This window comes from Astatotilapia calliptera, chromosome 19 (genome assembly GCF_900246225.1).
Source record: "Astatotilapia calliptera chromosome 19, fAstCal1.2, whole genome shotgun sequence".
Taxonomy (NCBI): Eukaryota; Metazoa; Chordata; class Actinopteri; order Cichliformes; family Cichlidae; genus Astatotilapia; species Astatotilapia calliptera.
The window spans coordinates 22,303,864-22,323,187 of record NC_039320.1 but is presented as its reverse complement, the minus strand read 5'-3'; the positions used below and the strand labels follow the sequence as shown (position 1 = coordinate 22,323,187).

The 19,324-nt window shown below is 40.8% G+C and overlaps 1 protein-coding gene across 3 annotated transcripts; it reads left to right on the top strand.

Annotated features, from left to right (window-relative positions):
- Positions 1-883: 883 nt before the first annotated feature.
- LOC113012592 (oxidation resistance protein 1) lies at positions 884-19,251 on the top strand. 3 transcript variants are annotated; one of them, XM_026152881.1, is made up of 16 exons: positions 884-1,094; positions 2,288-2,510; positions 4,235-4,431; positions 4,699-4,778; positions 7,856-7,999; positions 8,478-8,651; positions 11,078-11,209; positions 11,297-11,481; positions 11,564-11,931; positions 13,377-13,536; positions 15,179-15,362; positions 15,580-15,696; positions 16,636-16,788; positions 17,751-17,846; positions 18,050-18,123; positions 18,268-19,251. In XM_026152881.1, the coding sequence occupies exons 2-16, from the start codon at positions 2,410-2,412 to the stop codon at positions 18,401-18,403; spliced, it is 2,301 nt and encodes a 766-aa protein (XP_026008666.1). In that variant the 5' UTR covers positions 884-1,094; positions 2,288-2,409; the 3' UTR covers positions 18,404-19,251. The 3 variants fall into 3 exon arrangements, with proteins under 3 accessions (XP_026008666.1, XP_026008668.1, XP_026008669.1); XM_026152883.1 differs by having other exon boundaries at positions 885-1,094; positions 8,481-8,651; XM_026152884.1 differs by lacking the exons at positions 884-1,094; positions 2,288-2,510; positions 4,235-4,431; positions 4,699-4,778 and adding an exon at positions 4,787-7,088.
- Positions 19,252-19,324: the final 73 nt, after the last annotated feature.

Below are 19,324 nucleotides of genomic sequence, written 5' to 3'. Positions count from 1 at the left end.
AATTCAACATAAAGAACATGAAATCATAGATCTATTGTTCCTTGTATCAATAGTTTAGATTGCTGCTAATGGTGATGTAATGGTGTGAGGGATAGCACACTTTGGGTAACTTCATGCCAGCTGAGCAAGCCTCATTTAAACACAACAAAACCCTACTTAAGTAATTGTTGATGACCATGACGGGAGCGTTTCCATTTTCTAATGTCTGCTTTTGGCAGGACAACACATTATGTCACAAAACACAAATAATCTCAGAGTGGTTCCTTGAACATGACATTGAGTTCACTGTACTAACACACAGACAGACTCAGTTCAATACAGTGCATTTGGAATGTGGTTGAACAGGAAATTTGCATCATGGATGTGCAGCTAACAAATCTGTAGCTACTGTAAGATGCTGTCATGTCAATCTGAGGAATGTTTTTAGTACCTTGTTGAATCTGTACCATGAAGGATTTAAGACAGTTCTTGACAAGCAGGTATACCTAATAAAGTGAGTGGTTACCTGCATTATATTTTTCATAAATTGATTACATTAATTTTTGTTTTGTTTGTTCTGTTTTTGCTGTGAAGCTTAACCATGTGCAGGTAAGTAGGAAATATTTTGTCTTTTATTGTTGTTTTGTTGTCGCATACTGTATTTCCCTACTTTATTTCAGGGAAACAGTAATCTTTTATAATATTTGTATTTTTAGAAAAGAGTACTCTTTGATTATAATATTCTTTAAGAAATGCATATGCCTGTATTTATATCTAAATACGTGCGTAGTATTGTATTCTCTGACGTTTATAGTAAGGGTTCTTTGGACAAACTAGTCCTCTGTAGCTGTGTCCCAAAACGTCGGCTGCATCCTGTCTCAGAAGCAATGAGAAAAGATGCGGTGAAAAGACAAGATGTTTCCCTGCTACATACTTCCGCCTTCGCCGTTGCCTGCCGATGGTGGAGGAACAATCTTGACAGGTAGCTGTGAATCGGCGCGACGCCGGGAACAGGGCGGAACTTGTTACTGTTGTCTGCAGTGATATCATAACACTGCAATATGAAGACGCGCTCATATGACCGCCACCCGTCTCCATCCCTGGGCTAGACACAGGTCAGTGAAGACAACACTCGGTTAACCTGCTGCTCCTATAAATCCCCCATCTCCCCCAAATCTGCCGCTAATGTATATAAATATATATATTTTTGCCATAGCTGTTGTCTTGATGATTCTGTGATGTCGTCTCAAATGCTTACTTCCTCCACGCTGATAATGACACCTTATACATTTACATGAAGCATGTTATTATCGTTTTTTTAACCTATGATCGTGTAATGTTCCTAAAGTATGCAGTACAAAGCTAAGCTAGCTAACACTGCTGTTGCCGCTAATTCAGATATAACAAATAACTAATCGCTCAGGGATGTGAGCTTTGGGATGCCACATGAAATGCAGGAATTAGGCTGTAGCTACAATGGTGCATATATTACGACGTGAACATAGTTTTAAGTAGTGCCTAAGTAGCGCCTTCCCCAGCTAAAAAGCCAGCACATACATTATCTGATCCATCTATAAGGACATTCCTGCATAACAATATCCTGTTTTACATAGTTACAGAAATGCAAAACAAAACGGTAAGCTGGTCAGCAATCTTTGATCACTATAGTTCCCATTGACTGTAAGCACGTATTTTGATGGATATTTTTATTGAACTGGAAATCTGTCTTAATTCCCTTGAGTATTCTCACCCTTTATTATCTCATAGTATGCCACTGGGAGAGGATAGAGGGTTAATAAGTCAGATAGTGTGTGTAACCTTACTTTATAGATCTCTCTGAGCAAAAAGACGGTGGTGAAGGAAAACATTAATACAGTTCAGTGTTGCAATATGTTGTAATATTGTTTTCCTGCAATATCCCACTGTTCCGACTGCGTAAAAAGTAAACCTCTTTTAGATTCAATGCTTATCTTGTTGCGTTCTTTCTATTGTGATAGTTGACCTATAACAGGGCTATAGTAGCATGTGACTGGCCGTTGATGAGGCATCATATAAGTTTGTGCTCTGCTTGTTTGATTTGAAGATTTAAATGGCTCTTTTCTTCCCAGGTCTTATCATTTTGGTCAGGCTGCAACCTATTTAAGAGTGTGCAAAACATTTCTCCTGCTTGGATTAACCCTGTTAATGTGTATCTCACTTCTTTCTAGGGTAAAGTGTAGGCTTTTGATTCACTCATCTCTCTTTCATAATTAGGTGGATGCTTGTAAAATCCCTCCACATTTTCTGACTTTATTGCTGTCTTGTGTAGGTGCCATAACTGGGGCAGGAGGTAGGCATGGGGAATAAAAGGAGGAGGAAGGATGCCAGCTGAGCCACTCGTCCCTCTGCATCTGCCACTGCTGCCAGCAACAGACTAAAGAAAAACAGAAAATGGCTCAGTCTGTGAGGAGGGCTGGGACTTTAGGAGCCATGGACCGTGAGCCCCAGAGAGACAAGGCGAGGACTAGCTACTTCGGCAATGTGAAGACCAGGTCAGGCCTCTAATACTTGGATTACTGGAAAGAAAGCAAAGAAGAAAGCATGTCTGTGATATGTTTGACTGATATTAGCTTGAGTAAGCTACAATTTAGTCCTTGTGTGTGATGCCTGACTACTAAACAGAATCCCAAAATGCAAATTTCCAACAACTCCACGCTCAGTCACATCATGTGGGTGAGAGCCATAGCATCTTGCCAAGAACTCTTTCAGTCTCTTCTCTACCCATTGCAAAGACAACTCCTACTCCCCTATAAATAACTGGGCTCTGGCTGTGAACGCTGCTGTAGTCTGTTATTCACACTTCAGATACTCTAAACAACACAATCTTTGAATCCCTGCTGTTAAAGGGAAAGTCCACCTTAAAATATAATTTATATTTGAGTGTTAATATTCATTCTCGGCCAATGGTTACATACATTTGTGGTTAGAAGTTTACATCCACCCATTATGGGCATTAATGTCATGGTAATTTTTGACTTTTAACTATATCTAGAACGGTTCTTTTTTCCAGGATGGAATAATTGGACATAACACTTCTTAAATTACTTTAAAATGCCAGAATTGGGTCACAAGGTTGAAGTTATCTTGGATTCTCTAATCCAGACAGGGTCAAAAGTAAACATAAAGATTCAACTATACACATCCACTTTTCAATAAGTGGTGCTGAAAGTTCTAAAGTGTTATTAAACTTGAAGGCCAAGACCTATTGACTTCTCCTTGGTGATCATGATTGACTAAACCTGGTAGTTTCTCTTTGTTAGCAATAAAAAAAAGATCTGTTTGACAGGCTCAGACCAGTGGGAAGTCCAAGGAACTCAGTGAAGATCTAGAAAGCAGAGTTCTAAACAACTGCAGATTTCACGATCATCATTTCAAACAATTGTGCATAAGTAGATGTTATTCAGATATGTCACCACTTTTTCCAAAGTCTGGAAGAAGACTAAATTGTTGCCTAAATTGACTTTGGTTAGGATGTTCAGGAACTGCACAGGAACCAATAAGGATTAAGCCTGCGATGAACTAGAAACTGCTGGAATATCAGTGTCATTGTCCACAGTGGAGGAAAGTTTTATGGTCAGACAAGACAAAGATTAAGCTTTGTGGCCACAATGGCAAGAGGCATGTTTGGAGGAGTAAAGGTGAGGCTTTCAAAACTAAGAACACTGTACCAGTTGTAAGCATGGTGGTGGTAGCATCATGCTCTGGGGGTGTTTTGATGCCAGTGGTACGAGTACACTGTACAAAGTGGATGAAATAATGAAGGAAGAGGACTACTTCCAAATTCTTCACCTTCTCCTCAAATCAACAGTTAGACAGTTAAAACTTGGACACAACTGGGTGTACCGGCAGGTCAGTGATCCCAAACATCAAAACTGGTTTTGGAATAGCTAAAGTAGGCTAACATTAACCTTCCGTAATTTCTTTCCCAATGCTCAGACCGCAGTCCTACTGAAAATTTGTGCAGTATACTTAAAAGCGAATCTGTGCCAGGAAACCAACAAATTTAAGTTAATCCTACTGATTCATCCAAGAAGAGTGGTCAAAGATCCCCCCAGAGTTATGCAAAAACTTTCTTGGCAGCTACTAAAATGTTTGGTCAAGTTACATTTAACCAAATATTAGTTGGATTATTGGCGTGTTAGTACAGAGCCTTGTTAAACATTGCAGAGCTTTAATATAAAGGCATTAAATCTGTTTTTGATTCTCTGTGCCTCAGGTTGGGATCCAAGCTGCCTGCTGGTGTCTCTCAGCCTCCACAGTTTGCAAAACGGCCCTGGGAGACACAACCATCAGGCCGAGTGTTGCAGGAGGCTACAACCAGCAGCCAGCTCCAGCACCAGACAATTGTGTGTCGACCCCTCAACCACATCCCGCACATCAGAAACCCTAAGCTGCGGCAGTACTACCTCGCAGGTACTCCTGCAGTGTTCGATATCCTCAGGCAGGCTGTTTGCATCATGTAGAAGCAAAGCGCTGCTGGAAGAACTGCAGCTTGAATTAGCATTTTATAACAGACATGTAGAGCCTGCTGGCTGGTTCATGTTCATTACTTAAACTAGTATTCAAGCAGACTTGTAGTAACTGTGATATTAAGCTGCTTCCTCATACTTCTGCTGCTGCTCAGAGTGCTTTATCATACCAGAATGGCATAGCAGAAATGTGTGTTTTTTTTCCACACAGGGACTTCATGGGATCTGAACAATACTGTAGTGACAAACGAGCAAGTGGGTGGATCGTCAGGTGACGGCCCAAGCAGCAGGGTGAGTCACATGGTTTTCTTTTAAACTTTATTTGACCTTTTGTGGGTGGTGAGGCACGCAGCTGTGGGAATATGGAAGAGAAAATTTGGAATTTATGGATTTATTGGCTGATTTATGTAACTTTATATCATTGGGTGTCCCAGAGTTAGCAGCTTGAGGGTAGTAATTGGTTTCATAATTTATGGTCTTCAGAGAATTTGATAAAGATTGTCCAAGGTTCAGCGATGAGTTGAGAGTCAGATTCTTTGATTGAGAATCAGAAATCGCTCAGCTGTTGTCAGACACCATGGGCAAAGAGAGTCTGTTTAAGAGCTTCTGCAACAAATACAGGAGGATTGCATTCTCAGACGTTCATTCTAAGGTTTGTCAGCTTGGATTTTAAAATTGAATGACAAAGCATGTAGCAATGAGGTAAAAGATGAGAAGATTTGTTTGTCTGTCCTCCCTCTGCCTTCTCCCACTTTTAATCCTTTCCTTTTTCATTGAAATTAAATTTGCTCTGTATTTATTTTAAATGCTGTTATGCTTTGGTGCAGTTTTCTTTTTTTGGTAATTGAAATCACACTGGGAGAGAGTTGAATTGTATTCTATTTAATGTGTAGACGGCTAAAAGACTAAACATGTATTATCAGGGGTGATAAACCAAGTGAAGGAGCTAATTCAGACCTGCTAGCTCTAACATCTGACCAGTCCTCTGAACACTTATTAACAACTTACATAAACTCACAATGGACACACAAGCTCTCCACATATAGGTGTCACTCTAGGAGTGGCCTTTTCATAGAAGTGTATCTTTAACACAGATTAAAAAGTGCTGTAGTGTACTCGTCACCTGATTTAGTGCAGCATACACCACACCTACCTGTACCTATAATCCCATATCAACACATATTTTACACTCGCACAATAAAACCTTTGACAGTTTGATCGGTGTCTTAGCGTCCATGTGATTAGACATTCCTTTAACAGGGAGCCTTGAAACTTTTATCCAAATCTGGGCTTTTCTAAAAAGCAGGCTTAGTTTATTAAATAGCTGCATTTATGGGTACTTCATTCTACACATCTGATTGGAATAAATATGTAGCAGAGTATCATGCTGAAGCTCATAAATGGGTTTTAGCTGATGTACCCAGACAGGTGTCCGTGTTTGAGGATAAGAAGCTCACTAATGCTAAGTATAAATATGCAGTCCATATTTGTAAAAAAAAAAAAAAGCTGATCTGCTGGAGGAGAAGCTACTATGTAACAATATGACAGGTTTCTGGAAAGAGGTGAGAGTTTGTAGTAACTGCAGGATATCGCTCCAAAATACAGTCGAAGGGATTTCTGGAACAAATAACATTGTTGCATAATGACAGAAGCATTATAGCACCTTATTTAATTGTTTTCCTAGTGAGCTGTAGAAGGTGGATAATACTGGAAGCACTGACTTCATGGTCATTAGGGCACATACTATACCTGACCTACCAGGTAATAAAGCATGAAGGTTGTGATCATTTTTGTCAAGCGTCATAAATATGCCAGTGTTAGGCTGACTTCTCTGTTTTCAAAAAGGTTACCCAAATACATCGTGACGGTTGTGGCTTATTCTCATGCCAACCAGCGGCTTCGAGTAAAGTCAGGAGACAGCGTTTCAGCTTTATTAGCGGCGAACAATGGAGTTGGACAAGGAGAGATTTAGTCTCCAGCTCTTTTAAATCTTTATGTTGATGTATGTCAAAGAAGTTGAGGACAGGCGTTTAGCATTGCAGATAATAAGGAAAAAGATCTGGGACATGTTATTACAGATTAAATGGCAGGTGATGATTATGTTTATAGGCAATGCCAGATTACACATGCATGAAATGTGTGTAAAGATACTGCGAAGATCTCTCTAATTACAGCATATTGTTCACCTCTGTAAACGGCACATGGAGAACTACAGGAAAGCACGCTTCAACTTCAGGTAGCTCATAATGACACTCTGAGGTTATTATTGAAGAAACCGAGGTGGCTCGGTGCAAGTGAGATGTTTGTAACGGCTGGAGTCAGTACAATTGAAGCTTTATTTAGAAGTCTCATGTGTAAGTTTATTTAGAGGCTCAACACCTCTGAGAATGAGAATGTGGGCTCAATGGATATGAGGTTTGAAACCACATACGTTATCCGTCTTTGTTGATGAGACACAGATGTAGTTGGCTGTTTGTGGGAGGGCGATTTGGGGTGTATTTTGTTTGTTTTTAATTTTGTTTCTTGTCTTTTTATGAGTTTTTTCGTCTCCACGGGCCAAGTTTCCAGAATAAAGACCGATTGATATACATTGAAATCTGGGTGCGTTCGCTGTTTTCTCCACTGCATCTAATATGCACTGCACTCACAGCACTTATGTGTACACTTAGTTGTCAAACTAAGGTATTGTGTATTAATGAGATGTTTGCTGCAACTCGCCAAATTATTGTGCGTTAGCCGGCACTAATGCGTACATGTCCATGTCCTAAGACGCGGCTAAAAGCCCACGCCCACACGAGAGCACTGTGATTTTCCACGGTTATATAATATGTCAGGCGCCACTAATAAAATTTAGGTCGATGGATCCATCTGTCAGCCGATGACAGTCGTTATGCTTTACTCCCACTGTTTCAAATTGATGATCTTACGTGTTTGTGTCTATGTGTGTGTGTGTGTGTGTGTGTGTGTGTGTGTGTGTGTGTGTGTGTGAGAGAGAGAGAGAGAGAGAGAGAGTCCACAGGTTTATTGGAAATTCAATCCGATTCTCTGATGTTTGAACTTGTTTAAACTGGAAGCGCACAGAGGGCTCCATAACAAATGATGTCCCCATGTGCATTTAAGGAGGCTGTATTTATATTAAACCAACTCTCTGATAAGGAACCGAATGGCTTTTGCTGCACACAAACAATCAAATAAAAAAAATGCAGAACGATTATATATTTTATTTGGTCCCGGTAGTGTACTAGGCAAATCCAAAACAGGCCCATTTATATCTTTCATTATTAAAATATGACCTCTCCTTGTGTTGTGTAATCACATTTCAATTTACTGACGGAGACTTTCTTGTGTTTGTGTTTCTCCCCACTCAGGGTCTCCCTCGGGATGGTGTGTTCAGCGTCTCATCTAAGTTTAACAGTAATGCATCCTCAACGGAGGAGAGCGACATGGGTCACCAGTCCACCCTTACAGGAACTAAACCATCCTCGTCGTCTGCTACCCTCATCGCCAGAGAGGTAAGTGTCAACTGTAAGCACACGATAGTTGCTGACATTTGACTCACATATTTAGTGCGCCTGTTAAGCGTGTACACACATCAGAATGACACATCTGCTGCAGCTGATTTGAAATGCAAAGCAGTGCCTCCCTCTTGCCTGCCTGTGAAAGTGTTTTGTTTTGTTTTTTTGCTCCACCTTAAACCAATGTATGCATCACTACCCAACCAGAACTTATGTTTATGAGAAAGAACAGGCTCAAAGTCATAATTTCTTTAAGTGTTGTCACATTAATGCTTTAAATTGGTATATTGTGGCTGTAAAACAAAGTGCTCAACCTCGCATCCAGAGCCCTATATGGAGCCTAGATGTCACTACAAACAAAGAAGTAGGAAAATGCGGGGCTGTAGAATGAGGAACTGCTCTGTTCTCTTCCAGTGTTACACGGTGTGCCCACGTGAGTGTCACAGCTATTCTTACAATGGCATTTTCTCTTAAGCAGCTGGTCGTCCCAAAAGGAAAAAACACTTCTCCTGGAGAAGGATCGTCGCATCCAGAACTGGATTCCGATACTAAGGAGAGACCAGAAGCGGAAGTAGATCAAGACCCTTTGAATCCACTCGCTGCTCAGCCTCAGTCCCCGTCACCAGAAGCAGAATACGACAAACTACTGGTAAGCAGAAATACAACTGATAATAATAGCATGTGGTGCAATCCCGAGAGTACTGATTTTGCAGTTTTGTTGTTTTTAAAAAATGTGACTGAAGTGAAAGTAAGTGGTAAAAAAAAGCCCACTTTTATGCTTCTTTATGGTTTATACAGATATACTTTGCTATTTGATATTTTCATAGCTGAGGATCATAGTTACTTTGTATATAAGATTATAATAAAGACTTTGTAGCATCGTTCAGTAACATGTGTCTGGGTCTAGACTTTTGAATCCACTTCAGTTTCCAGTTCTGCCTGTTATCAGGTTACAAAGCCATAATAAAAGAGTGGTTTCATAAACATTTCTATTTAAAACTGATGCATCAGTGTTTGAATCAGGGATAGTATCATGGCACCATAATATGGGACTCTGTATGACGTATAATTTGGTTGGTTTGTGAGGCATTTAACTGTCCCCTGCAGTTTAATGAGAGAAAACAGTCATTAAGGTGTGTTTGCTCAAAGGGAACTGTTGGATTTCTTTTTATCATAAAAAGTATTTACGTGACAGTGTAAAGAAAGGACCGTGAAATGACTAATGTAAGGAATTGGTGCCATATTAAGAAAGCGTAAGAACTTAAATGTGGTAGTCTGAGACATTTTGCCTTTTTCAGAGAGCGTAGTGGAGACAGACGGGAAGAGTGGGAAAAGCATCGGGGAATGATTTGTAGCAAAGGTCCAGTTGGCTGGGAGTCAAACCCAGGAGCCAGCTGCTGAAGGCATTTTAGGCCATGTGATATGCATCCTTACTTATCTGTAAGGCTCCAGATCACAGTTTTTAATCAGCCTTTTACTCTTACATTGTGCATTTATTGCAATTATTAGGTTCGGTTTCTCCTCATAAACAGCCGATAAGTGCAGCAGAACATGTTGTACTGTGTAAACATTTGGCCAGGGTAGCTGCAGAGGGAAATGCAGTAAATGCTTACAAAAAAATAAGTGGCTGTTTTGAACCATAACAGCTTCTCTTGATGTAATTTGTATTTAACCCTTAGAGGATCCTTAAAAATCCTGACTCTCTCTACTCTAAGGACAGAAAACGCCATCTTCCCCAAAACTGCTGTAAAAATATTATATAGTAATATTGTTTTCCACTTTAAATGACTCAGTCTTTTAAAAATATAGTTGTCCTTTGGATAAAATGTGGCGTTTTTTTTGCATAGCTCAGCCATTTTAAGAAACTGAGACAACAATTCTTAAATTTACAGAAAATAATATCGTAAAGTAATGACAGATATGAGCTATATTCATTCAGCACAGCCAAAATAGCATAAAAATAACGAAATGGAATGGCACACAATGTCCTCAGGATCATCTCAGGGTTAATCATTGTCTGGTCATAACATCACATTACCCCTTGAACTCCAAGTCGAAACGTTCCCTGCGGAGTTTTATTTTAACAAAACACCCAAATGTTTGGTTTTTTTTCCCCGTGGCACCATACTGGAAAAAAAAACATTCTCTTCCAACAATTCAGGGACAATTCTGTTTAAATCTGTTCATTTTCTAGCATGTTGGAGCTGATAATGCTTAAATAGATCCCCATCAATCAGGTTTTCACCCAGAAGCTGATATTCTGCGTGCCACAGAGAATTACAGAAGTTAATAAGAAGAAGGGTCAACATTTTAAATACTGAGTCTCTCATAAATTAGATTGTAGATTGTAAATATCCTCAGCACCCAAAGTATGTGTTAGATATGTTTGTTCATGGCATTAATTAATTAATGTGATGCCCATCCTTTTTATATTTATATGCATGAAAATATTCACTCATATTTACTATTTTGACATTTCCAAGTGACATTTTGATACCCAGGGTGCATTTTCGTGCTAACCTTTTGAGCTTTTTTTTGAGAGTCAGATTTTTATTGCAGATCTGTTATTAATAAAAGTATTTATAAACTCAGATATTGGTGCTTTTGCTTAAGACCTGACTAAAGCTGAATATGACAAGGTGATCCACAGCCAAGTCAACCTGAAAAACGATGGATTAATAATAAAGAAGCTGAAGAAGATTATGATTGTAATGAAAAAAACAAGAAGCTTTCATTATGGGGCTAATAACGGTTATTAGCCGTGGTGAGAAAAACATGAGGCCAGAAGGCTGTAAAATGAATCAAATGACTGTTACTGTGGAAACGAGCAGCAAAAACATCACAGCTCTGAGAACAGGCTGGAAAAGTGATGTGGGCAGTGAACAAACAGCAACATCTGACAAATGATGCACTGATACAGATATAAAATGCTTTTGATGTTATCTTCAGTTTAAGACCTTAAAAACAGAAACAGGTCAAACATTTACATTGACTAAAGCCAAAAAGCTTGTTGACTAAAAGTCCTTTTACTCTCTATTAAACGCTGTATTTTGTTGTTACCTGCGATCCCGACAGGATGTGGAGGCAGTACCGATGCCTGATGGGCAGCTCTGCTTATTGGCTCTGCCACCAGAGTGCTGTGAGGGGGAGGGACCAGAGCCCATGCCATATCTCAAACTGATCTGCCGCTACATCACTGATCGTAAGGTGAGTCTGAAGAACAGGTTAAGAAGGTTGGGGTTTTTTTTGGACGTTTGTAAGTTAACGTTAGCATTTTCTGTCTCTCTTTGTCAGGGTTGTGTTTCAGGCATCCTGCTGGTGACTTCTAATAAAATCTTCTTTGATCCGTGTAAGACACATCCTCTGGTGAAGGAGCATGGCTGCGAGGAGTACCTTCTGTCATACTCTGTTGACAATCTGGCATCTGTCTCCTTCTTCTCTGATATCTCACATGTTCACTTCAACACCTCTCAGCAGAGGTCAGCAGGGATGCATAGTTAAGCACGTGGATATCGGATTACATGAAATGCCAGTATAACCACTTTTTTTCACTTTTTTCAGGAGAAAAGGGAAAAAACTTTTCCAGAAGCTGAAAATGGCCAAAAAACAAGGTCAGTTGAATCACAAGGGGGAGTCGTGCCCACCTCTGGTGTCTGCTGCTCCAGCTGATTTATCCAGACTGGCTCTGAGCCCGACCAAGGAGGTTTCTGAAGATGAGGAGGCAGAGAGCAAGGACATGGCTGAAGTTGAACAGGAGCTGGATAGCAGCCCTCTGGAGGTGCTGACTGAAGCATCGGTCGGCAGCCTGGCTGTCCTGAGCAGTGCTGCCACCTTCTGCTGTGGAAGTCAAGAGGTGGCGAGCAAAGTGAACATGGACCAACTGCAATCTGAAGAAATGGAGAAGACCTCTGTAAAAAATCAAACTGCAGGTCTGAATGTGAATTACACTCAACAAAAATATAAACGCAACACCTTTGTTACTGCTCCCATTCCCCATGGGATGGACGTAGAGACCTAAAATTCATTCCAGATACACAATATAACCATCCCTCCCAAACAGTGGTCACAAATCAGTCCAAATGTGTGGTAGTGGGCACATCTGCTATATTGAGATAATCCATCCCACCTCACAGGTGTGCCACATCAGGATGCTGATCTGACATCATGAGTAGTGCACAGGTGTACCTCAGACTGCCCACAACAAAAGGCCACCCTGGAATGTGCAGTTTTGTCTCACAGCAAAAGGCCACAGATGCCACAAGCAATGAGGGAGCGTGCAATTGGCATGCTGACAGCAGGAATGTCAACCAGATCTGTCGCCCGTGCATTGAATGTTCATTTCTCAACCATAAGCCGTCTCCACAGGCGTTTCAGAGAATATGGCAGCACATCCAACCGGCCTCACAACCGCAGACCTCGTGTAACCACACCAGCCCAGGACCTCCACATCCAGCAGGTTCACCTCCAAGATCGTCTGAGACCAGCCACCCAGACAGCTGCTGGAACAATTGGTTTGCACAACCAAACAATTTCTGCACAAACTGTCAGAAACCGTCTCAGGGACGCTCAACTGCATGCCCGTCGTCCTCATCGGGGTCTTGACCTGACTCCAGCTCGTCGCCATAACAGACTTGTGTGGGCAAATGCTCACATTCGATGGCGTCTGGCACGTTGGAGAGGTGTGCGCTTCACGGATGAATCATGGTTCACATTGTTCAGGGCAGATGGCAGCTGAGAACGTCCCAGTTCTTGCATGGCCAGCATACTCACCGGACATGTCACCCATTGAGCATGTTCGGGATGTGCTTGACCGGCGTATACGACAGCGTGTACCAGTTCCCACGAATATCCAACAACCTCGCACAGCCATTGTAGTGGAGTGGACCAACATTCCACAGGCCACATTGTCAATCTGATAGACTCCATGCGACGATGTGTTGCACTGCATGAGGCAAATGGTGGTCACACCAGATACTGACCGGTTCTGGGTCCCCAGACCCCCAATAGCGCAAAAAACTGCACATTCCAGGGTGGCCTTTTGTTGTGGGCAGTCTGAGGTACACCTGTGCACTACTCATGATGTCAGATCAGCATCCTGATGTGGCACACCTGTGAGGTGGGATGGATTATCTCAATATAGCAGATGTGCCCACTACCACACATTTGGACTGATTTGTGACCACTGTTTGGGAGGGATGGTTATATTGTGTATCTGGAATGAATTTTAGGTCTCTACGTCCATCCCATGGGGAATGGGAGCAGTAACAAAGGTGTTGCGTTTATATTTTTGTTGAGTGTATGTCTGTCTGGCTGATGTGTTAGATGTGTTATTCCTTTGACGTGAGGCCATCTTTGCTCTTTGTTTCCTTCACAGCACCTAAGAGGTCATCAGCGAGCAGTCCTGGGGGTCTGATGTTTGTGAGGCTGCGGGTTCAGCCATCGGCAGGAAAGAAAAAGGGTGTCGGAGGTCTTCACCTCGGACCAGCCAAAGCATTACCTAAAAGGGATACCTGGCTTGCACTGTCACAGGAAAGGTAACCAAAGCACTTCTAAGAAAAGTATCAAAGATTTAAAGAAAAACTCCATCAGACTTAAAATAATCACTGCATTTCTTGTCATGCAAATCAGGAGAGCTTTTTAAAGACTCCTAACCTTTACAACTGCACTTTATAATGAAAGCTCTTGGTTAAATCTCGAGCCCACGCCGCTGTGCTCTATAATCCAGGTTACTCAGAGGAGCACATTCAGCCAGAGAACTAAAGTATTTAAATATTCCACCCTGTCGTCATTCTGTTACACAAGTCCTCGTCTTTCTGCTTTAGCAAATTCTCCGGCTCCCACAGTCTTGTCCATCAATTTCAGGTATCAACGTCATATTTCCAGATACCGATAAAGCACTGATCAACTTTTATTAACATAATATAAAATCTTCTGAGCTAGAGAGGACATGCCAACTATTTTAACTGGCTATGTTGTCATCCATCTACAGTGCTGTGAACACCCTGTGTGAAAAGTAAAGCCCTCCACTTGTTCATTGCTACTAGACCTGTTGAATAAAGAAATCACTTAAATAGAACCTGTGTGGCAAAGTTGAAGTGGGCTAATAGACCTCAAAAGCATCATATTATGGGGCAATCTAAAAATGCCAAGTCATTGAGATTTATTACTCTGCAAAGGGTCTTTTTCAAGGCATTGGGACTCCAGCAAGAATCATTATGGACAGACTGAGAAATCTTGGAACAGTGGTGAACTTTCCCAGGAGGGGCCAGCATACCAAATTTACTCAGAGAGTGCATTTGAGGCTTATTTAGGAGGTCAGAAGAACCCCTAATATTTAAATTTGTTTGATGAAATGAAACATGTAAGTGTGACAAAAGTGCTTTTTTCCAGCACTGTACTCGTGCTAACAAGGGTCACTTCGTTAAATGCTTACTTGGCACGCTTATCTTTTGCCACTCAGCGAACAATGGACACATAAACATTACTTTGTCTTCAGAAAAATAGAGTCAGTCTGTCAGCTTGTGTGTGCATAATAAGGGCCACTGTGGCATCCAATAATAAAACGATGTTGGTCAGACTCGGTGCCAGTACCTGAATCTGTATAATGGTTTTAGTCAACTCTAGATTTCTACTCTATAACATTTCATAAATTCTAGTGTTTTTGTTTCACAGCTACATTTATCCTTCTCATCTATAGTATGAAGTAGTTCCAATTAGCTGTGCGTAAGCCAGCATCAGTAATAGTGATGCAGTAATAATAGAAACAATGTAACAACACTAAATTCGACCCTACTGCTGTTTTTCTTTCTGATTTTCTTACATGCTCTGGCATCACTACTTTCAAGTAAATGATTGTGAATACTTCTCACACGGCTATTCAAATGTAACATCCATGCAGTCCAAACAGTGACTCTTTAACTGAGCGATCCTCACCGAAGCACTGACTCCGTTCTGAGAAAGCTGAATCTCAGGAAAACAATGCAACCAGAAAATCTGCGGCAGTAAAAGGATAATTGAAAGCCACATAAACGAGCTGAACCAGCGTTCCCCACCTCTCCGCCTGCAGCTGAGCAGAAAACCACACCCGGGTGCCACGCTCTCACTGTGTTGGTGCAGCTGTCGTGTTGTTTGTCGATTCAACATTTCTGAGCGAGTGCCTTCTCCTCCCTGCTGTAGCTCCGACGAGCTGTACGCCTACTTAAAACACTGCCGACCAGACTTGTGTATGCTTGAGGGAGGAAAGGAGGACGGGGAGGGAGACCGTGATGATGAGGAATTCGTACTCATTGAAGACGAGGAGGAGGAGGAAGAGGAGGATGAGGACAAGCTGCTTCAGAGACACTCAGGGGACGATTGGGAAGTGAGTGGATTATTATTGTTTGGGTCTCACAGGATAGCAGACGATGAGAGATGAGGTCAGTCGGACTTTTATGCCGATAATGGAGAATAACGTTTGTAAGTTTGTGACCTGCACTGCAGGTTAAAACATTTGTTTCCTGATGAAGAAAAACTTGTTTTTATTAGAATATTCTAGAAGAAAAACAGCTTTTTTCAAATGTACAAGTGTCTTTTTGCAGATGGTGTTGATGGAGGAGAGTAGAGACAAGCCGCTCTTGGTCGTTGATAGAGACCCCGAAGGACTCAGTAATATTGTTGAGAACAGCCAGATTTTGGAGGCTTCACACGTCAGAGAGGTTGGTGAGACCAAACAAGCGTTTATATGTGAGTTTTAATCATCTGATGATGTAAGAGCATCTAGGTTTAGCTTCAGAATTCAAGGGGACACAAGAAGTTAAAGGTTCTTTAAGTAAAGACATAAAGAAATTAAAACCGGGCTTATGATAAACAACAGCTTGTCTTTATGCAACAGAAATTACTGTCCTTTTTGCCTTTTTGAGACTTTTTAAGTAAATATAAGTAAGTATTGATGAAACTAAATATGCATTTGAAAATCATTTTAGCCTCCCAAGTTTTAAAGGGTTTCATCAGATTATAAGATAAATGTAAAGTGGGTTTTTGTTTTCTTACTTTGAAAGAGGAATAGCTAATCTTATTTAAAATGATGTAAGAAAAGAACTGTTTGACCTCATAAGCGACAGTATAATACAGTTAGATTTACTGCTTAGTGTTTTATGGCCAAGTATCTTCAGGAGACTATTTAAAGAAAGCTGAGTTGGCTCACACACTGCTCTTATATAGATGTCCTAGAGTAGTGGCACTCATTCTGTGGTGTTTCTGCTTAATTAAAGGTTGACAAGAAATGTCTTGATGCAAGCTCAATCATGCAGTTAAGGAATTCCCAGAAAGACGTTTCTGTTCATGTGCATAATGACCTGTAGTCAGCAGATGCTGAAGGAGTGACTGGGATGATTCTCACACTGAAAACGCTACAATCACATGAGCAGAATAAAACTTGTGGGGTTGACACGGAAGAGATACCATTACTTTTTCAATGCCTGTTATTGTTGTTATTATTATTACAGGTAGTTCATTATTCAGAAATGAATAAATGCCAGTTTCCTAACATTTTCTAGAAAACACACACAGATGGTATCTCCAGTATTTAATTGCTATGTCACCCTTTCTAATGTTCATTTCATTTATTTTACTTCCCGCCTTTCATCTGTTTCCAGCTGTGTAAGGAGCTTCCTCCCAGGACTGTTGGCTACACGTGGCAGCTGGCTTACAGCACGTCGCGTCACGGCGCCAGCCTCAAGTCTCTTTACAGAAAACTCAGCGGCACGGACTCGCCTGTTATTATTGTCATCAAGGATGCGCTCGATGAGGTAAAAATGTACTGTCAGCTCTAGAGCCAGACCAGTCTAGGATTTCCATGACCGATATTTGGTGATTTTAAAATCTGATAAATCAGTAGACTATCAGCAGATTTCCCTAATGTTTGTTATGTGTAGTATTTATAAGTACTTGTTAAGATAATATGATTGTGCTTGCTTTATTGCCACAAGTCATAGATTACTGCTGAGAGCTTCCCATGAAGCACTGTTTCTTCTTCACTCACCTTTTCACTCACTATGTGTTTATACACCTCTCTGTATTTAATCTTTAGTTATTATTAATCGCTCGCTCTCTTCCACAGTCCTGTCTTCCTTCTTTCACCCCCAACCAGTCATGGCAGATGGCCCTGCCCCTCCCTGAGCCTAGTTCTGCCGAAGGTTTCTTCCTGTTAAAAGGGAGTTTTTCCTTCCTGCTGTCACCAAGTGCTTGCTAATGGGGGATATTTGATTGTCAGGCTTGGCTCTGTATTATTGTACTGTCTTTACCTTACAATATAAAAGGCCTTGAGGTGACTGTTGAATTGAATTACTTTTTCACGCTCTGCCGAACTCTCAGATCAGCTGGTTATTCTGGTTGTCGTGTTTGTGGTGTTCCAAACACACATTTACAGTACGTAGGTTGCAGGATGGCCAACTCTGAAACATTAACGCGTATAATATGGTTGAACGGTGTTTCTCCCTTCTCGTCTTTACTCGTCTTTTAATTTATCATTCATCAGCTGCTATAAATGAATATATATGTATGTATTATTGTACGGTCTTCCGTGTTGTTGTGATTTGGCACTGTTTAAATAAAATTGAATTGAAAATACCAATATATCTGCAAATATTGGCCGATACTAGCGACTTACCAACATATCGATTGGTAAAAATGAACTATTCTATCTCAAATAAACAATATATATCTTTAGTCTTTAGTTTTTTAATTTTCTCTTATGACTTTTTCTAATCAGATATTTGGGGCCTTCCTCTCTCACCCTTTGAGGTCTAGTGAGATGTTTTACGGTACAGGAGAAACGTTTCTCTTCATGTTGCATCCTCGCTTCAAGGTAACCAATCCAGATTTTTTTTTCTTTAGTGTAGAAAATATATTCTAAACCGTTTAAAATGCAAAATAACAGGATGGTATGACTGAAGGAATGGATCTGAGTTGTGATGAATGATGCTTCCTGGGAAAATGAATTGATGGAGGTAAAACAGAGACACTCCGTGTGTTATAAATGTGAGATGATTATCTGATGTCTCTCTGCAGTGTTTCAAGTGGACTGGAGAGAATTCCTTTTTTATTAAGGGAGACTTGGATTGCTTTGCTATTGGTGGAGGCAGGTAATTAAGTAGCTTTCTCGACTTCCACTCTTCCATAATTTATACTTCTGTGGCTTACAAAAAATAATATTGCTCTAATTTTCAAACCAAGCCAAGAAGGGTCGGTTTCCTTTCGCTAACCACCGTCTCCCTCTTTTTCCACAGTGGTCACTTCGGTCTGTGGGTGGATGAGAACCTATACCTGGGCCGTAGCAGTCCCTGCTACACTTTTAATAACTGCTGCCTTTCAGAAACCGATGACTTCCGAGTCATGGAGCTAGAAGTGTGGAAATTCAGCTGAGGAGATTGGACGACGTTTCAGCTTGTTTCACGTCGTCGCTGCTGATCGGCTTTAATTGAGACAGAATTATCACTGAGCGGAAACATGCAGCAGCTCCTTCATTTCATGGTAACATCCATAAACGAAAACAATCAACCTTAAACTTCTGGATTAATCCATGTGATTAAGTGCTGTGGATTTTAACAAAGTGAACTGAAATAAAGCTGATCCGTAACAGCCTACTGTCAGAGTGGGCTCTGAGGGTGGACTGCTTAGTGGCCGACTCATTCCTGTGGGTTTGGCAAACAAACTAAGTTGTGCTACAGTGAACTGTAGAGCTGAACTGGATTCTTTGAATCCTAATTTTTGGATGGACTACGTTACAAATGGAGTGAGTTATAAATCTCAGACTGCACTTTGCTGTTAATATGAATCGGTAACATCACAATATCCCATTATTTATTGTGTAAACGTCTCCCTTCATAGTTAAAGCATGCCCCCACTTCAATGCTTTCTGAACTGCATGTGTACAGCCCAAACTCTCGCAAACACTTCCCTTCCTTAACCACTAATCATCACTTTAATGGCTTTTCGTTCATCGGTGACGCAGACGGCTAAAATGAACGCCGAACACTTGGAGCTCCGCTTTTAGAAAGCCTTCTGAATAGAAGATCATCTGTACTTCTGACTTTAACAGCCTCATTTGTCACTATTCACCACTGTGGTTTCTGAACGTGCAAAAATCAATACTTCAGATTCATGTAATTATGTCATTCGGCTGTATCTTACTCTGATAGACCAATCTACTCTAACTACACTCTACAGTACTGTAGATGCGTTAATAAAAATCAGCACAATGTGAATTTAAACGTGTGTGTGTGTGTGTGTGTGTTATAAAGAAAACAATTCTTTTTGTTTAAAAAAAATGTTTTTGTTATACAA